The sequence below is a fragment of the Prionailurus bengalensis genome, chromosome C1, assembly GCF_016509475.1.
Source record: "Prionailurus bengalensis isolate Pbe53 chromosome C1, Fcat_Pben_1.1_paternal_pri, whole genome shotgun sequence".
Lineage (NCBI taxonomy): Eukaryota > Metazoa > Chordata > Mammalia > Carnivora > Felidae > Prionailurus > Prionailurus bengalensis.
In genome coordinates, this window is record NC_057345.1 from 5,995,266 (window position 1) to 6,018,087 (window position 22,822).

Sequence of the window (22,822 nt, forward strand, 5' to 3'; positions counted from 1 at the left end):
CACCTACAGTGTGGGGCTTGAACTCACAACCCCGAGATCAAGAGACACACACTCTGCTGACTGAGTCAGCCAGGCACCCCTCTGCTTCTGTAACATATCCTAAGAGAATCACACTTAATCATATTTGCATGAAGATAATCTGTCTTGGTTTAAAATGAGGAACTGTAACTAAATTCACAAATTTGCTTCAAGTTATGAGAATATAAATAAATGTAAAATCTGTTAAAAATGTTTTCTTTAAAAAAAATTTAATGTTTCTATTCACTTTTTGACAGAGAGAGCATGAGCAGGGGAGGGGCAGAGAGAGAGAGGGAGACACAGAATCCAAAGCAGGATCCAGGCTCCGAGCTGTCAGCACAGAGCCCGACGCAGGGCTTGTTGTACCCACAAGCTGTGAGATCGTGACCTGAGCCGAAGTCTGACGCTTAACTGACTGAGCCACCCAGGCGCCCGTAAAAATGTTCTTTCCTATGAAAGGTAACTATATAATCTTTCGCATCATTTTTACTCTGCTTTCGACCTTCTCAGTATGTTTTCCCATCTGAGACATGCAGTGACTCTCCGAGTCACCAGAAGTGGCTGCTGCCCTGCGGTCATTACCTCTAAGAATTGCACAGGCTCTGTGAATCTGATTCTGTGCTGAATGGCTCTGAGCTTTTAGACCTGTCCAACTGGGGCACAGAATGCTGGTGGCCTTCTCTACTGCCATTCTCCCATTTCCCTTAGTAACAGAGCCCTTCCGTCACTGGCACACAGCCAAAGCAAGTCCAGACTCCCTGGAAGATGTGGGAGTCTGGAAGATCTGTGTAAACTGAAGTTGTTAGATGGGGGCTGCTAGAGACACTCTGGAACGGGCAACCTTAGCTTTTGCCTCTGTGCCCTCCTCCTTCAGCTGCCAGGCTGTGGTGGAGAACCACCTGCCCCCAATCCACTGCAGAGCAATACTTTTTTTTTTTTTTTTTTTTTTTTAATAAAACACAAATAAGACTCTGCAGGAACTGTCAAACAGCTACAAAAATTTCTAAATGGTTACTTTCTGTTTCTATACTTATCACATGGTAGACTAGTAACAAATGGTTCATTCCCGGGGCCATGATTTGAGTAACACTGACCTAGAACACGGAGGCGATATGGCTGTGGCTCCAAGGGCCATCTGCGACTGCAGGAGGCCCTGAAAATGGAAACCATGCACTAAGGATAATGGAGCAGACGGCAGGAAACTAGACACCTGAAGATCACGGTCACTCTACCAACCCTGGATGGCACACCCTGGAAAACACCTCATTTTACATGAGAATATAGACTTGTTACCTCTGTGATTTAGGTGTTTCTTATATCTGGTGAATCCTGATAACAACTGATCTCCTCCATTTGTAGACCACTGTAAAATTTTCAAAGCACTAAATTACCTCTTTCTATTCTCACGAGAATAATCCTGTTGGTAAGCAGGCCAAGTATTATCTTGATATGACAGATAGATGGAAACTAATATCCTAAAAGATTAAACAGCTTGCCTAAAGTAACACAGCCAGGAAGTTTTGACGGTAAGAACTGAAAACAGAAGCCAGCTAGGTATTTTTTTCCACAAGAGCACTCTACCTCTCAGGGAGGTGAAATTACTTAATCATAATCACAGTAAAATAAAATATAAATGACCAGGGGTATATACCCACAACGAATTACATAATGTGTGTAAGCCACGGGGTATAAAGATACATGAGCTCAAAATAATACGGGAAAGGGACAAAGCAATTCCCCCACTAACTCTTTTGTTTGGTCAACTAGCGAAAAGAAAATTGGATTTAATGACTGCAATGAGAGTGTATGACATTTGACAGTAGTAAACTACATAAAGCATTTGGGGAAAGGACATAAACGGGCAGAAACCACAGACAATTTTATATTAACTTAGCCAGAAATGCACCAACTAAACTAAGAGCCAATAATACAGATCACATTACTTTAGGTTAGGACATAAACCCTCAAACCCTCCTCTCAAATAAAATCTGAAACATTCATACTCTATCTGGATACAAACAAAATCTGTCAGTAACCAATACTGTTTCTTTAAAAATTGTTCGGATAATACTGTCTTGGTAACAATAACACTGTCCTTCAGTATAAAGACTTCTAGGCACCAGTGTCAGTCAGAGGAGTTCTGTACCGTTCTTTCAATGGTGAAGAAGGCTGGCAAGGTGCCACCCCACCACTTCAGTTCCCAGGATGCCCTGTGAGCAAAAGTGTATTATTAAAAAGCTGATGGTTCATCGGCCTCATCTTCTGTGACTGGACTAATTTTTATTCGGACAAGTTTTCTTTGCCTCTGTGGGTATCAAATGTTTTATTTCATCAGTAACAAACACTGAAGTATTTGCCCATATCAATATATATCTGTTAAAGGCTAAATTAAACAGAAAAGTCATACTTTTCATAAAAACATTTTTTAAAAGGCTATTCTGTTGTCCTGAATATTGTGTTGCAGCATAAAAAAAAAAAAAAAAAAAAAGACCCACATGGAAATTAGGAGACAAACTTTAATGTATTGTTATGCGTATCTAACCTTTCAAATTTTCTCTACAGATATAAGCCAATTTACAAAGAAAAAAAATAAGCTAAAAAACCCCACCATTTAATTCCTCCTGTATGTAAATCCAAACATACTGTAAAAGTCCTCAAGGGTCATTAGTGAGAATGAGTTCTCCCAACAAATACCTACCTGTCAGCTGGCTATACGAAAACGATGCGGGGAGGGGAATGGGTTGTGGGGGGGGGAGGGGGGCAGGCACAGCTGTAGATATAAATACATAAAATACTCAACCAGCTCAAAGTAATGCAGAAAGGAAAAATTCCCCACTAACTCTACCAACCACACAACTCTCTCAGAGGCATGAGGCCAAGGGAAGAAGGAAAGGGTGCTTTGGATTATTTCCCACTTTCAGGGAAATAATCCTCTAGAGTTTGTGCTAGTCAGCAAACTACAGCCCCACAGGCGATATATATCCCACCATCTATTTCTGTAAGTAAAGTTTCACTGGAACCAGCCATGCTGTCACATTGTCTCTGACCAAGGTGAGTAGGTGCCACAGAGAAGACACTCACTATCTGGCCTTTTACAGAAAAAGTTTACCACTCCTGGGTGCAAAAACCATCTGTCAATAAGTAATAATGTTAACTAATCAGTTACCTGCACAGTAGCAGCAAAAAATAAGACGGCACTTCTCTGGTAACTGGTGAGAGTTGAGCCTAAATTTCATAAACACCTTTGTGCCTGTAAGATTTGCCTAGAAAAAAGCTGACCCAAACACAGATCGTCTCCAAGCAGTGTGCCGAACATAAAACAGCCTATGACTCAGAAATCTAGTGGCCCACACTGTTAATTTATCTTCCCTATAGAAAAAAAAAACCAAAAAACCTCAATTTGAGCGATACAACAAATTTCTCTAACAAATAAACTACAGAGATCTATGGTCTGGTGTGATGTATCTTTGGAAACAATGCTGACACAGAGTATGTGACAATGCCCCTCAAAATCACCTGAGAGAGATTCCAAGTTCAATACTCCCCAAGGTCAAAAGTATTATTAAACATGACAGATGCCCAGGGCATGCTCCAGTTAAAAGGGAACTTTCACTGGGTTTCAGTTCTCTTTGCTTCCTTTGGGAGTTAAAATAGCAAGTGCTTAACCATTTCATTTGCACTGATGCTGATTGTTAAACAGGCCTTTGGACTTTCAAAGAAATTCACGTTGCTTCTTGGTAAACTAGATCTCTAAAATGGTAACCCAAGCAGGTAGGTAGCTAAACCAACAGGAAGAAAAACTACACAGGACTAGAAAACTGGTTAATAATAAAAATCCATGTGTTAAGATTCCATGACTAAAAAAAGATTTAGATACAAAGGAATTTGGCCTGCGGTACCACGGTCATGTGGCTACTGAGGGGGGGAAGGAACGGCGTCTGCAGCACGGTTTTTCTAAGCCACATTCAGGGCACGTGACAGATTAAAGTGCACGTACAGGCGACCTAATTTGGCCTGGACAATAATCAAGTCTGTAAAGCAGGGGAGTTTCACTGGTATTTTGTAAACAAACATCTCACTGGATCTTTTTTTAAATGATCACTCCTTTTGGCAGTTTCCTAGCCCACCTTCTAAAAGAAGCCATTCCTCTGCTCGACAAGCTGCCTGATACTCAGCAGTCACCGTCACTGTTAGATAATTCTATTTCCTCCAGAAACAGCAGGAAGGCATCATTTCATCCAAAGGAAGAAAGAAGACCAAAGGTTGTCTAGGTCTCAGTCCTCGGCCCTTCTCCCCGAAACATAAAAGGGCGATACATCTCTTTCAGATACAGCAATACTCAGACGAGTTCCCACTGCATTCAAAGCAGCGTAACACAAGTTGAAAACTCAGGTTGTGTTCTCCAGATCACTGTGACATTATACAAGTGTGCATTCGGAAGACTCCTTGGCTGGGATTACAAAGTGCACACAGCCGATCAGCCTGGTGGAATGCTGCCTCTCTCTCCTGGACAGACCACCACCCACGTCCTTTACTTACTCTTTCAACCAAAATGACTGAGAGAAGGGGTGGGGGGGGGCACGAATCTGGTCAGGGGAACCGGAAACGATGCACAGCATCTCTCCCCACAGATTCTCTCTGACACTGGAACCCGCCTGGCACTCACGTCTCCCAGGGGAGCTCTCCCACACCAGAGTCTCCGTGGCAGCCGTGCACTCCCCTCCCCCGCCCGTGGCCAGATTCCATCCACATAAGCCACTTCCCATGCCGCTACTGAAGCCAACCGTACAGTGTGCAAAGCCCTCCCTCTCTTTCCACCCTTACTTCACTCCTCTCCCTTCCCTCTCAACCCTCTCTCCTCCTACTAGATAAAAGGATTTTTTTAAATCTGATCAGTTTTCCAGGGATGCAGAAATGCGATCTTACACTATTCTCTAGCCTCACCTCATGGCTCCACCACAGGGACCGACATCTCTTAACACGGCTTTGTCCGGCTGACCATGCTCTTCCTGAGGCTGAATCAAAAAATTCTTTTATAAACAGTGCTGTCTCTACCATAAGAATATAAATATGTCACACCACCAATGTTAAAACGCTGAAGCTGAATCTTATCCCCCCTCAGACAGACTGTAGAAGGGCAGAAGGCTTCAAACTTCACCCAGAAGATTCCAGCTGTGCCAGTCCAATGGAGAAGTCCAATTATGCTTCCTTCCACATGACAACGCCTCCTGTAGAACTCCTCCCGGGCTGGTGGATAATGGCAAAGGGCTGCCCCCAAAAGCTCTTCCCTCTCGTCATTCCTAGCCTTTGTATTAGACTGGGACCAGTTACACTACCAACACTGACAGAGCCCGGTGCTGGTTTCTTTTTTCTCTCCCTGAACCTCACCCGATGAGGTTACTTTCTTTCTCAATTGGTTGGCTGAAAAAAATCACATCAGTTACCTAACAAATTAACACCACCACCATCCCTCCTTAAAAGTTATGCCTGGGGCACCTGGGTGGCTCAGTCGGTTAAACACCCCCTTTGGCTCAGGTCATGATCTCCCCGCTCATGAGTTCGAGCCCCATATCGGGCTCTGTGCTGACAACTCAGAGCCTGGAGCCTGCTTCAAATTCTCTCTCTCTCTCTCTCTCTCTCTCTCTCTCTCTCTCTCTCTCTCCCTCTCTCTCTCTCTCTCTCCCTCTCTCTCTCTCTCTCTCCCTCTCTCTCTCTCTGCCTCTCCCCCACTCACACTCTGTCTCTCTGTGTCTCAAAAATGAATAAATGTTAAAAAAAAAAAAAAAGCTACGCCAAAAAATTAATTAATAAAAATGAAGTCAATTTCTTGTAGAATGTTACCCCTAAGGGAAGAATATAAAACTCAGCATGTATTAGCCAATGTGTCAGGTTGATGTAATATGCCAAATGCAACTGATGTTTGCTAAGGATATCACTAAAATCTGTTAAACAACCCACCCACAGCTACAAAAGAGAAAACAAACAAAAAACAAAATTAAAAAAGAAAGTGTGCGTGTGTGGCCAACACTCTGTTTAATAACTCCAAAAGATACAGAGTCACTTAGGCAAAAGGAAATCACACATCTATTCAAGAGCATTGTTAAGTGGAAGGGAATCATCCAAAGGGCTCCACCGGCCGACTGAATAATTTTCATACAAAATGCCTACCAAATCTCCCTATGCTGCCAACAAATCACCAGCTGAGGCAAATCCCAGATAATGAAACGCTGTAAGAAGGGCTCTTTTTAATAATTTAGCCCATCAAGGAGTGGGTATCGATTCTTGTTTTCAGCAGAAGGAGAGCGTGTTATCTTCAGCCTTACAGCTCAGTGACAACATCAGGGAATTTAATCACAGTGCCTTTCCTGTCATGCAATCCTTAAACTGTCACCTTGGATTCTTTGTCATTCTTCATCGGTTTCTAAAGAAGCCCTGGTCTCATGGACGTGTCTTCCCTCCTTAACCAACAGTAACCATAGCAGCATTTCAAGTTCTACAGATGAAACATAGCTGTCAATTACCATTTGCCAGCTGCTTTTCTTTTAAAGAATTTTAACAATGCATCAGACATCTTTGTGCATTCCCATCTTGTTTGTTAACAAATCTGCTCAATATCTTAAGAGCAGATTGACATTCAATCACTATGGTAAGTGTGCCAATCTCTGGACATCTGTGGACATTTTTAATATATCCAAGAAGACGCTACTAACGAAAGGAAAAACCAGGGGAAGCTGTATACATATCAACCACTATTATTTCCCCATTCCAACATGGGAAACTTTCAAACACCAAATTAACCAAATATTAAATTTGGTGGTAATGTTGATTTAAGAGTATTCCTGAATCTTTATATACTAAAAATATATTTGAGACAAAAAAAACCTCTCTGACTGAAATCAAGCGAATGGTCTCTGGTACAAGTACAAATCAAACTGCTCTCATCCCTCACAGAATGGTCTGCACTCCGGTTACACGACCCTTAAACTCCACTAACGTCATTCAATTTCCATTTTTTATTGTCCGATGAGCTCCACCTTTCACCGAGAGTGCAAGAGGACGCACTGCGGTCAGCCGTTGCCACTAATTTGTCTTTGGATGCAATTCCATGGTGTTCCTCCACAATCCTTTGGATCGAGGCACCTTACTAATCCCAAGGGTTCCGGGCCCAAGGTCCCCATACACGCCTACTGCTGACACCAAAGGCACTGTACCTCTGTCTTTTGAGGTCCTTCTGCTTTTCCATCCAAACTAAATTATTACAAGGCCCTGGGGCAGTACAGCAGCATCCCCCCCCCCCATTCATTCAGCCATCAAGGAGAATCGTCACTTGTCAAGAGGCTGAGACCAAGGGCGGCAGCAGCCCCATAACCAACACCACCCCCACTTTCCTGTTGTAACAGCATGACAAGGTCCTGTCTAAGACAGATTCAAAGGAGAGAACACCCAGCATTCGAATAAATGAAAGCTAACAAAACAGCCTCATGTCACGTTAGCTGAAAAACTGACAATGCACACATTTACAAGGTATATGCTGTAGGAGTTCTACAAGCCCGTTAAGAATTCCCACAGGGAAGGAAATACATATTTAGAACAAAAAATTTTTTGTTTTTTTGTTTATCACATACTGATACCTAATTACTAAAACCATAGCCAGGAATACCCTCTGGGCTCCACACCACTCTCATTTTCGTGAGAGGTAGAAAACACAGTGGAAAAACACCCAACAGTCCCTTCTTTCTTAAAAACAAAAAAAAAAACAAAAAAAACCTAATACACATACATGCACATCAGTTTTTTTTGGCTAGTCTTCCCCCTGACTGTATTAATGCTATACTTTGTGTTGATGGTCTCATTCGTCGCATTTTATGTACTCCTTTTTAAAAAAAAAAAAAAAAGTCCCTCCTGGGGCACCTGGGTGGCTCACTCAGTAGAGTGTCCGACTCTTGATTTCAGCTCGGGCCATGATCTCACAGTTCATGAGATCGAGCCCCACTGGGCTCTGCACTGACAGTGAGGAGCATGTGTGGGATTCTCACTCTGCCCCTTCCCTGCTGACACGTGATCTCACATTCTCTCCCTCTCTCTCAAGATAAGTATTTAAAAATAAATAAACAAAAATTTAAATTCTTCTTCACCTGATTTTTAAAATATTTCCCCCTGTCTTCTAAATGAAGAAAACCACTAACTCAATGAATAAGGTGCAGAGTCGGGACCTGTTCCAGGCACTGCAAACAAAATGATGAAAAGCACAGCCCTTCCATTTACTCTTGCCAGAAGGATGGACTACAGTTGATCCTTGAAGGACACAGGTTAAAACATGCAGGCCCACTTTTATACGCAGATTTGTTACAGTGCAGTAATGCAAATGCATTTTCGCTTCCCTATGACTTTCTTCACAACATTTTCTTTTTTCTAGCTGACTTTCTTATAAGAATACAGTTTATAGCACATATATCATACAAAATATATGATAATCAACTATTCGCGTGATTAGTAAGGCTTCCTCTAGTAGGCTACGAGAAGTTATGTTCTGTGGCACTCAGAAGTTACACACAGATTTTCTACTGCAGAGCGGGGAGGAGTCAGTGCCTCTTAAACCCCAACGTCGGTCCAGGGTCAACTGTATATACATATAAAGTAGCCAAGGCACGTCAGGAATACAGGCGGACGGTCTCCCTCAAAGAGGAGCAAGAGATGGGAAGGCGGGAGAAGGACAGGGCTCATTCTTCTTTTCATTTCAAAGTATATCTTAAATTTTCTCTATGTATTCATTTCCTGGATTGTCTATTTTATCACTTCAAATAACAGAGTTGAGAGCTACAAGATGTAATTGAGTGAGTTTACATGAAACCAAACACCTAAGTTGTACTACTATAGTTACCACAAACTAAGTCAATAAATAAGACAAACCAACGTGCCACACATTAATGCCACAGAAGGACAAAGTCGCATCACAGCAAGCTACACTTACACTTATGGAGGTTTCTCAAGGATAACAACAACCAGAAAGCGACAGAAGAACCGAGTCATCATGAGGAACCCACTAGTCGAAACACGCCATACGCCCTCCCCCGGCGCTCCAAACTGGGCCAGAAGCAATCAGTGAGAAGCGGCTATTTCATTTCAGCAAAACACAATCACCCATTCTATTCAATTAATGTTGACAGGATTTCATTGTTTTGTTGTTATTGTTGTTGTTCTGTTGTTCAGTTTGAACTCATTTAAAATTAATATAAGACGCTCGGGTTTGAGAACGTAAGAGGCCCTGGAACTGGCCTACCTCCTGCAAAGGACGTGATCAGGTCTGCATTTACAACAGTCACGAGGTGGAAGGCAGACTTCCGTTCGCTGAAGCTGGCTGCCACCAGCATCTCCTGGGGCGTGCCTGGGAAAACGATGGATTCCTGGGCCTCACTCCAGAACTACTGAAGGAATATTCTGGTTTTACAAGTGAGGAAACCGAGGTGCAGAGAGAGTAAGTAACTTGATCACTAGTCAAGCTTGCCAACATGAATCAAAACAAGACCATAATTTCAACAGTAAAAATGTGTATTTTTTTAACCATGTCCATGATCTATTACTTCACTTCTAAGCAGCTTTTCTCCCCTCGGGAGGCTCAACAAGGAACAAACACATCACAGGTGTTTTTTTCCTCTGCCTAGAAAAAGATTTTCCTCTTTCTAGAAAAAATCTGAAAATTCATATAGTCCTTCTCAATTTTAGTATTCTAAAAATGAAAAACACCCTGAGCACTCAGTCTCTCCCATCCCCCCCACCCCTCTCTCTCGGTTTCTTTCTTCCACTTTACTCAAAAATCCCACACTGGGATTAATGGTAGGTGAATTCTGATCTGTTTTTCAAAGGCAGAGCAATTTTGTGTTTACAAAAAAAAAACTGCCATTCCACAGTCGCTACAGTGATTCAGGCAAAAATAATCACTGGGTAGTGTATTAGTGGGTAAAACTTTGATGAAGAACAGGATATTTACATGGTCTCAAAGTTTCTCCCTACAAGTTACTTACCAACTACAAAGGAAAAGTGGGTAACTTATCCAAGTGATCAAAGTTAACTTAATATCACTAATAATGTGACAAACTGATATCATAATCTCTCTGATGTAAAGACCTTAGGACACAATACCACTAATAAAACAGTCTAGCCTAAAATGCATAACCTAAATCTAATAGGCAGGGAACAACAAACTACAAAAAACTAGACTGCACTCTTTAAAAACATGTCAGTGTCATCAAAAGACAAAGAGAGGAGCACCTGGGTGGCTCAGTCAGTTGGGCGACTGATTTCAGCTCAGGTCATGATCTCGCAGTTTGTGAGTTCGAGCCCCGCGTCGGGCTCTGTGCTGACAGCTCAGAGCCTGGAGCCTGCTTCCGATTCTGTCTCTGTCTCTGTCTCTGTCTCTGTCTCTGTCTCTGTCTCTGTCTCTCTCTCTCTCTCCCCCCCTCTCCTGCTCACACTCTGTGTCTCTCTGTCTCTCAATAATAAATAAATGTTAAAAAAAATTTTTTTTAATATAAATAAATAAATAAATACATAAGACAAAGAGAAGCTAAGACATTGTTCCAAATTAAAGGAGAGCTAAGACACATGGTAACTAGATGTAAGTGTGATGCTGGTCTAGATATTAGGTCCAAAGAACAAACTGCCACAGAGGGCACTACTGGGACACATGGCAAAATGTGAACGTCTACAGATCAGGTGAGTATTGTTAAACTGTTAAATTTCCTGCTTTTGGTAACTATGTGGCGACTATATAAATAAATGCCCTTGTTCTTACAAAATACACAGTTAACTATTTAGAAGTAACAAGTCAAAATGTCTGCCTTTTACTGGTCAGATTCAGAACAGCGGAATAGAGTCCAGAAACAAATCCACATAAATATAGTCAACTGACCTTTGACAAAGGAACAAAAAGGCAAATACAATGGAGAAAAGATAGCTTTTCAACTAATGGTGCTGAATAACCGGGCAGCCACATGTAAAAAACAAAGAAAGAAATCTAGACACAGACTACACCCTTCACAAAAATCAACTCCAAAGGGACCACGAACCTAAAATGTAAAACACAAAACTAGAAAACTCCTAGAAGATAACAAAGGAGAAAAACTAGATGACCCTGGGTTTGGCAATGACTTTTTAAATTCAACACCAAGCACGTAATCCATGGCGGAAGGAATTGATAAACCAGACTTCACTAAAATTAAAAACTGCTCCACAGAAGACACTGTCAAGAAAAGAGAAAGAGAAGCCTCAGACTCAGAGAAAAGACCTACAAAAGACACACCTGACAAAGGATTATTGTCCAAAATATGCAAAGAATTCCTTAACGCTCAACAATAAGAAAATAAACGGCCTGATTAAAAACTGAACCACAGACCTTAGCAGACACCTCACCAAAAGATCCACAGATATCAAGTAAGCATATAAAAACAGAACTCCACATGGTATGTCATCAGAGAAATGCAAATTAAAACAGCAATCAGACATCACTACACATCTATTAGAATGGCGAAAATCCACAACACTGACAACACCAAATGCTGGCAAGAATGGGGATCAAGAGGAACATTCATTCACTGGTAGGAAAGAAAACTGGTACAGCTACGTTGGAAAACAGTTTCGTTGTTTCTTTAAAAACCAAACATACTCTTACCATACAATCCGGCAATCACACTCCTTGGTACTTACCCAAAGGACTTGAAAACTTATATCCACACAAAAACCTACATGCAGATGTTATAGCAGCTTTATTCATAATTGCTAAAACTAAGAAAAGTGAAGACATCTTTTAGTAAGCGAATGGATAAACTGGTTCATCGAAACAATGAAATATTATTCAGCATGAAAAAGAAATAAGCTTCAAGCCATGAAAAGACACAGGAGGAACCTTAAGTGCAAGCTACTAAAGGAAAGCAGCCAATCTAAAAAGGATACATACTATATGGTTCCAACTCTGACATTCTGGAAAGGCAAAACTGTAAGAGTCAGCAAAGAATTTGCTGGTTGCCAGGGGTTGGGGGAAGGGAGGGGTGAACAGGCAGAGCAAAGAGAATTTTCGGGGCAATAAAACTCCTCTGTATAAAGCTGTAATAGTGGATACATGGCATTATAAACTAGTCTAAACCCACAGAATGTGCAATATACCAAGGGTGGACCCTAATGGAAGCTATGTGCTTTGGATAATGATGTGTCAATGCACGTTCATCAACTGTAACATATGTACCACTCTGATAGGGGAGGTTGACGATGGGGGAGACGATTCATGTGTAGAGGTAGGAGGAATGTGGGAAATCTGCACCTTCTGCTCAATTTTGCAATAAACTTAAAACTGCTCTGAAAACTGAAGTCAGGAGGGAGGGAGGGAGGGAGGGAGGAAGGAAGGCAGGCAGGCAGGCAGGCAGGCCGGCCGGCCGGCCAGACAAATTCAACCTAATTACACAACATGAAAGCAAAGACAAAAACAGAAAATGTCCACTTATAGGCACAAGGCATAATAATTTAGTACACCAATTTCTATAGACCATGGAAGGCCTAATTAACCTTAGGTATATTACTTACACTTCAGTCCAGTCCCTAAGAAAAATCTGGTACTCTAGTGAAGGCCTTGATATTTGTAAGAGTTGCTACCACCACAAGCACTAGGATATCCTAAAATGAAGGGTGACACTAAAAACAAAGTTAAGTTCAACAGAACTGCGTTCTACTTTCGTGTGCTGACATTTCTTTGGCAATTTATCATCAGTAAAATTAATTCTGGAGAGCTTGTAAAGCCGGAGAACTCCACATATCTACTTGGATATTTTTCAAACAATACAAAACAGCCCAAGAAGGCAAGATTAAAAGACCTTGCAGTGTCCATGAGGAACACAGGGTGATGCAGGAGGTGCCCCTGAAAAGAGCTGCAGCTCAGTGAAACCTACAGGCAATGTTTCCACCTCGCACCGGCCTACGGCCTACGGTAGTAAGCACACTGCTGAAAGAGTGGGCAGTTTTATGAGATCATAAGGTTATTCAAATCTATGCTCCGACAAGGTGGCTTGATGCCCCTTTTGTAAGAAAAGGAGCAGACGAACAAGACAGACAGCCCTCGAGAACAAATCAGTTGAAACTGGCTTTTATGGGAGAGCAGGATACGAAAACAGCCGTTCAGAGGGAAGGAATTTCTCTGCAAGCAGATAACGCCCTCTCATACTGGGAGGCTGGGTGTTTCAAGAATTTTTTCAACTTGCTGCCTTCAAATTCAACAGCTATTAATCACCTTCCATTTAGGGTAGTTGGACTAATCCCAGCATTTGTATCAGTAATTTTTCTAAAAATTCAGTTGTTTTAATTTCTTTCATGACAATCAAATATAAAAGGCAATGGTTATTTTTGGCATTCTTAATGTCAACTGGGGAAGCTACAGGAAATACTGAAAGAGCAGGATATCCTTAGAAATTCTGCGTATCTACACAAGCAACCAGATTGGAGTTCTCTACAAGGAACTAGGTAAAAAAAAAAAAAAAAAAAAACCACCATAATCAGCCTTCATTTTAAAGTAGCATCCTATAATAAGTGTTCACCTTTAATTACTAAATACTATCAAGTCCCAAGTATGAAAAATATCAGTGTTAGAAACGATACTTACGAATGATAAATACCTTACACAGGAAAGAAATACTATTTTCACACTGGTATGAATTACAATCGCAAAAGCTTAAACTAGATATTAAGCAAAGCATTCTTAGGTTTCGAGGAGGTAAATGATATATCTCACAGGCCTGCTTTATGGATCCAGGAAGGTGTAGCAGGGAGCAGCAGAAAAGGCACACACTGAGCAGAGACCCAGGAGACCCAGATTCTGGCCTAGCAGCCCCTCCCGAACAGGAATCTGGGGAAAGCTACAGGGCCCTAGCTTCCCTCTCTGCGTGAGTGGACCAGGTCTGTGTACATCAGTGGAGTGGATTTACTCCAAGGAAAAAGCAAAATCCAATTTCTTACACGCATGAAGTTTTACCCAAAATGAACACACAAGATCGACAAACGCAACACCACTACAGGAATTATTTTTCAAATGTACACAGATGTCATTAAGATAAATGAAAAAGAAACTCAAAGAGTAGCTGTTTGTTAATCATTCATTTTTTAAACAAAATACTAAAATTATAACCACCACAAGGGCTAACAGGAAAACAAAATTAACTGATACTAAGAAGGTTTCTCACACCGGGGCCCTTGGGTGGCTCGGTCCGTTGGGGGTCTGGCTCTTGATTTCAGCTCAGGTCATGATCTTACAGCTTGGTGGGTTCAAGCCCCACGTTGGGCTCTATGCTGCCCCTGCAGAGCCTGCTTGGGGTTCTCTCTCTCTCTCTCTCTCTCTCTCTCTCTGCCCCTCCCCTGCTTGCACTGTCTTTATCAAAATAAATAAATACACTTTAAAAATTCATTAAACAAAAGAAGAAGGGTTCTCACACCGTATGTTACCACCACTGTCCACTCATTCAGGGCGAGGCCGGCCTGTGACACTCTCAGCGGCAGAAGCCATCTGCTCTACCGAGCAAGCAAGCAGCACGCTAACTCGGGAGTTCTTCAAGTAAAGAGGAGGCAAAGGTGGGCACCCCTGCAGGGACCATCCAGGAAGTACAGAAGCCACGAGAGCAACGGACATTACACAAGGCAGGGGGAGGAGAAGGGTTCCCGAGTTAAACCTCAGAATTCATTCCTGACATTCATTCAAGGCAAGATTTTCTGCAACTGTAAACCTCGTATTTTCTCATCTGCAAAATGAAATAAATACCACAAATTAACCTATGTGAAAAGAGTAGCACAGTGCCTGGGCACCAAGTAAATGCTCAGTGTCCGCATACTTCCCTAACGAGCAGCCAGCTGATCTGTAAGCGGAGAGTTTATAGAGCCACAGTTCTCAATCTTCATCTGAAAGCTTTTTCAACATTTTTAGGAATCCACCGATTAGCATCCATGGTTGAAAAGAATACTCTCCCCAGAAAAATCCACATACATATAAGACTCCGCAATTTCAGGAACTTCACAGACCCTGTTACACTTAAGGAGTCCTAGAGGCCTATGGACCTCAGACCAAGAATGTGTAGAACACTAATAAAGTACTTAACACCTGAATTTGTAAAACAAAGAACTATGTAACAACAGACACTGCTTAATGAATGCTTATCCTATGCTCAACACCACGCTAAGCAGATCAATGGACTTCTTCCCTCTTTGCAACAACTGCTGAGGTAGACAGTAGTGCTGTGCCCACTTTGAAAGTGAGAAAATTAAGTGCCAGGAAGGTAATGAACATGTCCTCCATTACACAGGAACGCATCAGGATAGAAACATGTTCTCTAAAGAATAATGCACCAAAACCAAAACCAAAACCAGTAGTTTAAAAAAATGACAAATAAAATTGTCATCTTACACTATTACAGACCTGTCCTATTTATCTGCATCAGCTGCTCAACAGAGGTCTTAAACATGCAAAAAGCTAGGCGACAAAATAAAAATCCTAAGTATCTAACGAGTCTAACCCTTGCTCTCCCAGTGAGGAAGGGATTAGCACACCCTACAAGAAGTCCAGCCTGCAGAGCCGCCTCCATGAGAACTAAAATGAATGTGCATTTTAAGTCTCCTTTCCAGAGCTGCACCTTCTCTGCTTTTTGGAAAGAGTCTCTGTCCTGCCATTTAAACCACCAGATACTGGGAGCAGCTGCGGGGGTGGAGGGGATCATCTCTACCCAGTGTAGGGAGAAGCTGGGCAACGTTTTCTTTGCCTTCTCACCTCCCTCACTACCCCTGGACTGCCAATAAACACAGCACCTTTTGCTAAAAAAATCCAAGCTAACATATTCTCTATAAGAAGGGAAAATGCTGCCTTTCCAGCACAAATACTTTAAAATTGAACAAATAAGTTAAAAATTATAAAATTAAATCTTTGAGTTGTATCGCCATTAGCGTAGAAACACAGATCAGACAGATACCTGAATATGCAAAGAAAGTTAAATTATGATGCAGTTAGTGCTATCCTATAAAAACTAAATTAACAAAAATAGTCTATTAGGGAAGACATCTGGTGTATCATGGCAAGAACTGTTAATGATATTGTCTGCAACCCTGTAATCAATTTTTTCTCCCAGCAGCTCTCTCATTGCACTGTATTAGATCTGCGTGCCTGCAGAATTTATGAGCACTCCGCACATGGGGGGTAGCTTTGCCAACTGGATCCAATTCAGATCCAGCTCAAATGACTTTGGCAGCATGAAGCGTTGTTAAAGAACAATCAATACAGTTTGCTTCATGCAGCATCATCTTGACTCAAAGAAGATTTATTATCTTATTACAGAACCTCCTCAAACCTACATCCGATGGTATCTGAGTACACCACCGATCATGAACTTACTTAAAACTCCAGTGAACACCATACTTTTCTGCTAAATAAATAAATAAATAAATAAATACTGGTCATCACTAATGCTAATACAAAAAGTTTACTGAAAATCAATGTTATTATGGGCAAAATTTTACATCTACTCAACAAATCCTGATTAATGAATATTGTAGTACATGAAACAGTCTAACAACGACATCCACACTAACTGGAGAATAAAGTAGAAAGTATCAGCCTGAAAGAGAAAATCATCTCTTAGATATATACGGAAACAAGATGGTAACTGTAAAGGCTGAAGTCTTTGAAGTAGAGAGTCAGGTTGGGACTCTGCTAATGCGTCCCTTACGATGTCAGTATCTTTCCAGGGATTAAAATTAGACTTTTATCCACTACACTGGGTTTTATCTTCCATTGTGAATGGTTGTTATATCAAGAATTCCAAGGTTTCCATAATGTGAGCCTTTTTTCTGGTCTAATTCTTGATAAATTACACCAGCAACTATTTGCACATGACATTGCTGTTGTGACGATTACTCCTGGTTTTGTTACGATGATTAATATCCTAGCTCCCCTGTCCCGGTCCTCTTCTCTTTACACACGGGTGACAGCCCTCACCATCTAGCTGGAGCTTCTGCCGTCTGGCCAGAATGCACCAGATACCCAATCCATCTTCTTAAGCAAGCATTTGCAAATCAGCTTGCCTGGAATAAAAAAGCCTACAAAGGCTTCTCTCCCACGTGTCACATAAAATCTGCCCTCGTCTCACCTCCGCCATGCTCTATGATCTGGCCCCGCGTTAGGTGCCACCTCCACCCCCACGACCCACTAACCTGTGCTCTTCCCCGACGTCCTGCGGTCATCTTCTCTCAACTCCCAGCCTCACCAGGCTCACCGCCTATGTGGCTTACAGGGACAGGTGGACACGTACACCTGGAAGGCTCCTCCAGTCTGCCTGTCCACATGTTGCTGATGTATCAAAAACCAACCCGGCTCCTCAAAACCTGCCTGTCTTCACAAAACTCCCCCAAGTGGGACAGCCCGTTTGGAGCACTCGCTTTTCCTAGTTTCAAGATACTATTATTCTACACTATAACTGAGCAATTCATTATACAGCGCCAGGTATCTTGTGTTATTTTCTGAGTATGCATTTGAGCCCCACGGTCAGATTACGCACAACAAGAGAAAAGACAGGTCTTCAACTTCTTTGGTGATTAACAGCAGTCAATCAGAATAAACACCTGTCTTCCGGAAAACATGATCATTAAATCCTCATAAAGGCAAAAGAAAGGCAGACAGGTGTTTACACAACTTTCATAAGAGGGGAGATACAGGACACACAAACAACCCACAGATCACCAACACCAGGCCCCGTGCTCTAGGGACAAAGCACCACAGACACTTCATCCTGCTGCACCTCACACACACGTCATTACCACCAGGTAACGGAGACATTACCAGGGCACAGCCGAGTCCACTGTAGCTACACCCTAACTCAAGCCTTTCAAAGGGTTTAATTCTCTATCTGGCATCGCAGAAGAGCCTAGCTGCTTCTGAGCAATATTCGACAAAATGTCACCTGAGAGGACAGCATCCAAAATAGTTTAGATTTGTGGGCCCTAAGTCCCCACAATGCTGGGGAAGTGCACATTTCACACTTGGACTCAAACTTACCCCCTTTTTTCCCCATTTCAGTTGCCAACATCCATACTCGCTGCTGATTGCCAGCTCCTGCTCCTTGCAACAGCCCAGCATGCTCTCTGCTGGCGCCCCAATACCCTACACCACCAAACCCCGCTGACTTCTGGAACTGTCCTAGAGGGGTAAGGCAAGTCCCGTATTTTGCTTCCTCTGTGCATGTACTTGTTACTCCTTTAAAAACACATACAATACAGCACATTTTTAAAGGGGCTCTGGGGAGGGAGGTAATATTCCTATTTTATACCCTATGGGATATAAAATATTGATAGCTTTTAAAAACGGGATTCTCCTTACCCCTACAGGCCCTCTCCCGGCTTCAGAAAGATGTTGTGGTGGCTGTGATGCCACCGGCAGAGAGCATGCTGGGGGGTCACACAAAGCAGGAGTTGGAGATCTGCAGCAGGCCTGGGAGTTGTGGACCTAAAAAAGAAAAGAGCTTTCAGTTAACATGCCCAACGTCCCCTCCAGCCCTGGTTACTGGGGGCACGCAGCACACAAGCAGGTATCTGCACCACCCTTGAGCAGATGGCCTCTCAGAGAATTTGTTCTACCACCGAAGTTATCAGCCTTTCTGCATCAGCGCCGTTGCCTTAGTTCAGCATGAACAAACATATGAGCCTTGTGGCTCCAGACTTTAATCTGGGTCCTGTTGTAAAGCAGTATGGTGTGTGCCCCCCAAGTAACCAAGTTAAGATGTGACACAGTGCCAAAACACGGTGACAACGGCATGCTTTGCTTAGAATAAAAACAAAAACGCAATGGTGTCAGATAAACGCAGCCGTAAATGAACCAGAAGTGGACAAACTGAGCTTTCAGAAGAGTTTCTAATGCGAGACCCTAGAGGCACAAGACAGGTACTTAATAAGGAAATATTTGAGGCATTAGGAGGTCAAAGGAAGATCCTACCATTTTCTCAAAGTCCTAGTTTAATTTTGTAAAGCCAAAGGCAAGGCAAAAGACAAAGGCTTAATAACAGAGGGAAAAAAGACACCTTTAAAGTGAGTTTTAATTTTCTCCCAGTGCCCATGTGAACAGGCACAAAACATAAGCTCAAGAAAGACACTATTTCTTTTAGGCGCGAAACGAGCGCTGGTGCGTACCACGTGTCTATGCGTCTTCCTTTACAGCGTGCAAACATTTAAAGCAGCAGCAGATTAGAGAGCAACTTCTGAAAGCCAGCACCGTCCTTGTAAGTATCAAAGCAGATACCTCGATAACAGTTCAAATATGTTTCCTTTTTATACATTCTGGAGAGTACATAACACTTCCAAAAACTAACCAGCCCAGTTTCGTGGTTTTTAAATAAACTACAAACTCCATAAGATCCAAACACTTATAGAAGAATCTCTGTTCTTAAAGTTGCTTTAAAATAACAGACAAGCAAACTTTTTAATATTAAAGCATTTTTAGGGAGCTTTCTTAAATTTAATTCCTTCTGAATCACTAACAACTTCCTATAATCCAAGCTTTTAACATGTTCCATTAACTACTTATTTTTCTATGTCTCTTTTAAGACAAAAACACAAATCCCAAGAAAATAAGCTAATAGTGGGGACTGTCTTTATCATGATGGTTTTCTTTGCCTTCTCTACAGATCACCTTCTAGAGTGCATCCTGGGCACCCCATAGTACACTTCCTGTGTGGTCAGTCTTGACTCCCACTGCCTCAAGGACAACACACGATCACAACAAGTGTTGTTAGCAGCAGGATCTGCTCCACACACACCTCCCTCCTCCCCATACCAGCACCACAAATTCCAAATCAAAGAGTCAACTGTGCATTACAATATACAATATACTCAGTATTTTTTTTTACCACAATCATCCAATAAAAATGAATTTCTGGTGAATATTTTGCACTAGTAATTCATCAGTCAGATCATTCAAATTCTTATTCATTCACATCAAGAGTTTTAAATAAAGAAGACACCTAGTAAAGCATTTCAAAGCACCTTGGCATTATTTTAAATATGCAAAAGTTCAAATAATTATTAAAACATTTTAAGTATTAAAAAGTACATTTCAAAGCAAAGCACTGTTCTTACTTATGAATCGGAAAACATGAACAGGTATCTGTTTCCCTCATTTTCTTTTGGTTCTTCTGGTGGGTTTTACTTGGACTATTTCAAGTTAGTCCTTAATCACAAACATCCACAGGTACACACAAATTATCAATTTCCAATTCTAAGATATCAAGAATATGAATAAGACTTTGCCAATATTCTTGCAAAGCAGCCCTCTGCAAATATGAAGTTGTCTCAAACTTTCTTAAGCTCCTTTTTTAGAAAGGTAAGAATACCTAGGGTTTTTCCCATTAAAAACATTTCACCTCCAGAGAACAGGTTTAGTCAACATTTTTAGACACATATTTTATGGAACAGTATAATTAAACGAAATTCTTTCAGTGGTTTCCTAGTCCTAAAATCCAAATAAACCAGGAGAAAAATGAATTACCCAACTTCACAGTAATAGTGAACCATTAAAACTTTAAATCCCACATGGCCTACAATGACTGTCAGTCATGAGTAAAAACAGCCTGCTGAGAAGCTGGGTAAATGGGGCCAATAAGATGCTATGAGAGTATTTATTCCCAAAGCCTCATTTTGATTTTCATTTATGTGAATATCAGGCCCACCATTTATAAGTTGACATTCGTATCAGGGAAAAAGGCTGTAGTGATTCAAAATAACTTGCAACATGACTGCTCCATAACTGGCGGGGGGAACACCTGACAATATTTTGTCCGTTAAACTTGGGGCTAAGGATTTCATCCCCCTCTTGCTTCTTAAAGGATTAAATAAAATTATAAACATCGCATTTACATGTGAAAAGGACATACAGTCTCTGTGCATATATTTTTTATTATTGGTGGCCTACTCCAAACAAATAGCATGGAGCAAGCTTAATGACCCATTACAGTTTATCATAATGCTTATAGATAGCAACTAAGCAACCATGGCCTGTACTGTAAACGAAGGGAGAAAAACGGTGTGGTCTCCAGAAGAATACTTGAGCACCAAATCAATAGGGTGCACCTTTGCTGGACGTGGAAATCACCGTGTTAAGAGTGGTGTCATGCTGGAGCACCCACTCCAGACAGGTGAGGACAACTAAAGTAGCGGAAAGGAGCCCTGTGGGAGAATGACTTCAGCTGCACACCCCGTTATGTCTCTAAATAATACTTAATTCCTCACCCTGTAAACTAAAAAACAGTCGATAACGAATTTCAAGGATTTCACTTCATTATGCAACACTACCCTCAAAGTCACACAGATGTAAATGGGTGATACTGACCTTTTCCTAGGGAATGAACTAGAGGAGAAAAAGGAACTATGGAAAGAAGTACTCGGTTCTGGAAATCTAACTTGAGCGGCTACCAAAAAGAGAAAATCAACCACTACTTGACACGAAACTGAATCATTACATCATGAGGCATTTTTCCTATCAGCCAGCCTTCTCAGGAATGTTTACCTACAGACTTAAGTCCTCATTTATCTTTGCTAAAAGTCAGTAATACAGAAAATTCAAAACACATTATAATGCCTAAAAAATGTTATAACTTTGGCATCCCTCTGTAAACTCCTGAAGAAAGTAACTGAATTTAAGTTATTTTAAGAATAGATTTTTATTATTTAAATATCTAAAGTACTACACACTACAAGCTAACCAAAATACTACACGCTGTAGACTAACAGTAAAGAAATGCGTCTCTCTGGTTTGTTTAATAAACAGAAGGTGGATTTGTAGTTAATGCATTGTATCAAATCACTGCTAACGTTTTTCTAAAACTTTATGCACTGAGTTTTTTCCCACTGAAATGTTAACTTCACTCAACATTCAATAAACATTTGTTGTGGATGGGCCGGGCAATATGCTAAGCACACAGTAATACAACAGTGAATAAAAGCAGGCACGGTGTCTGCCCCTGCAAAGCTTGGACGCAGAGTACCAATGAAACACCATATCCCTACCACGTCCTCCCATGGCCCCAGCACCCTGCATCCACTTTGTAGGCTCGATCTTTTAATCGAAAAACAACGTCCCTGCCAGGTAGGTGCTCTATACCCCAACTACACGGGTAAATAAAACAAAGTTAGGAGGGCTGAGCGTCTTGCCCAAGGTCATGAAAGATAGCAACTCAAGAACAGACCAGCTGATGTCAAAGCCAAGCTCGGACACATGCACGCTACCGTCCCTCGTCTTGGTCCCTGGGTGACACCACACGTTCTGCATTAGCCACACTCACACTAATGCGGTCCTCCTATCCCATTCCCAGGAAAGTTTCTGATACGAGATTTACCTAGTATCAAAACGAATGCCCATTTCCCAAACGTCTACACACCATACATTCTATGCTGAGCGAGCACGGCAGCCGAGATGGGAATAAACAACTGCGGCATGTGGTGCCTAAGTGAAAACGAGCTCACGGTGTATACACACAGGTGTGTGCACAGAGTGCACGGTAACGAGGGGTCCCATATCCCCCAGCATCATCTATGTCAAGGTCCCTAACAAGAAATGAAAAGATAAAATTACTTATCCCCAGTTAAATTTTCACTGTAATGATGGAAAAGCACCTCCTTGCTTTTAATCTACTTCTGAGAAACTTGATTTGGTGGCGAGAGGGCAACACCGATGGGGAGTGGAAGCTGAGCCGAAGCTCCTGTCTCCACAGCCCCTCTCTGCTGTACTGTGCAATCAACTTTGGGG

General features: G+C 41.7%; 1 protein-coding gene across 6 annotated transcripts in view; it reads right to left on the reverse strand.

The window, feature by feature from the left end:
• RERE (arginine-glutamic acid dipeptide repeats) overlaps positions 1–22,822 on the reverse strand; it is a 424,113-nt gene that overhangs the window by 202,360 nt on the left and 198,931 nt on the right. For 5 of the 6 annotated variants that reach the window (XM_043573701.1, XM_043573705.1, XM_043573704.1 and 2 more), the window contains one exon: positions 18,407–18,532. The exons of the other annotated variant lie outside the window; for it this stretch is intronic. In XM_043573701.1, coding sequence (XP_043429636.1) covers positions 18,407–18,532 — 126 coding nt within the window. The remainder of the gene's footprint in view (positions 1–18,406; positions 18,533–22,822) is intronic. 6 annotated transcript variants of the gene reach the window in all.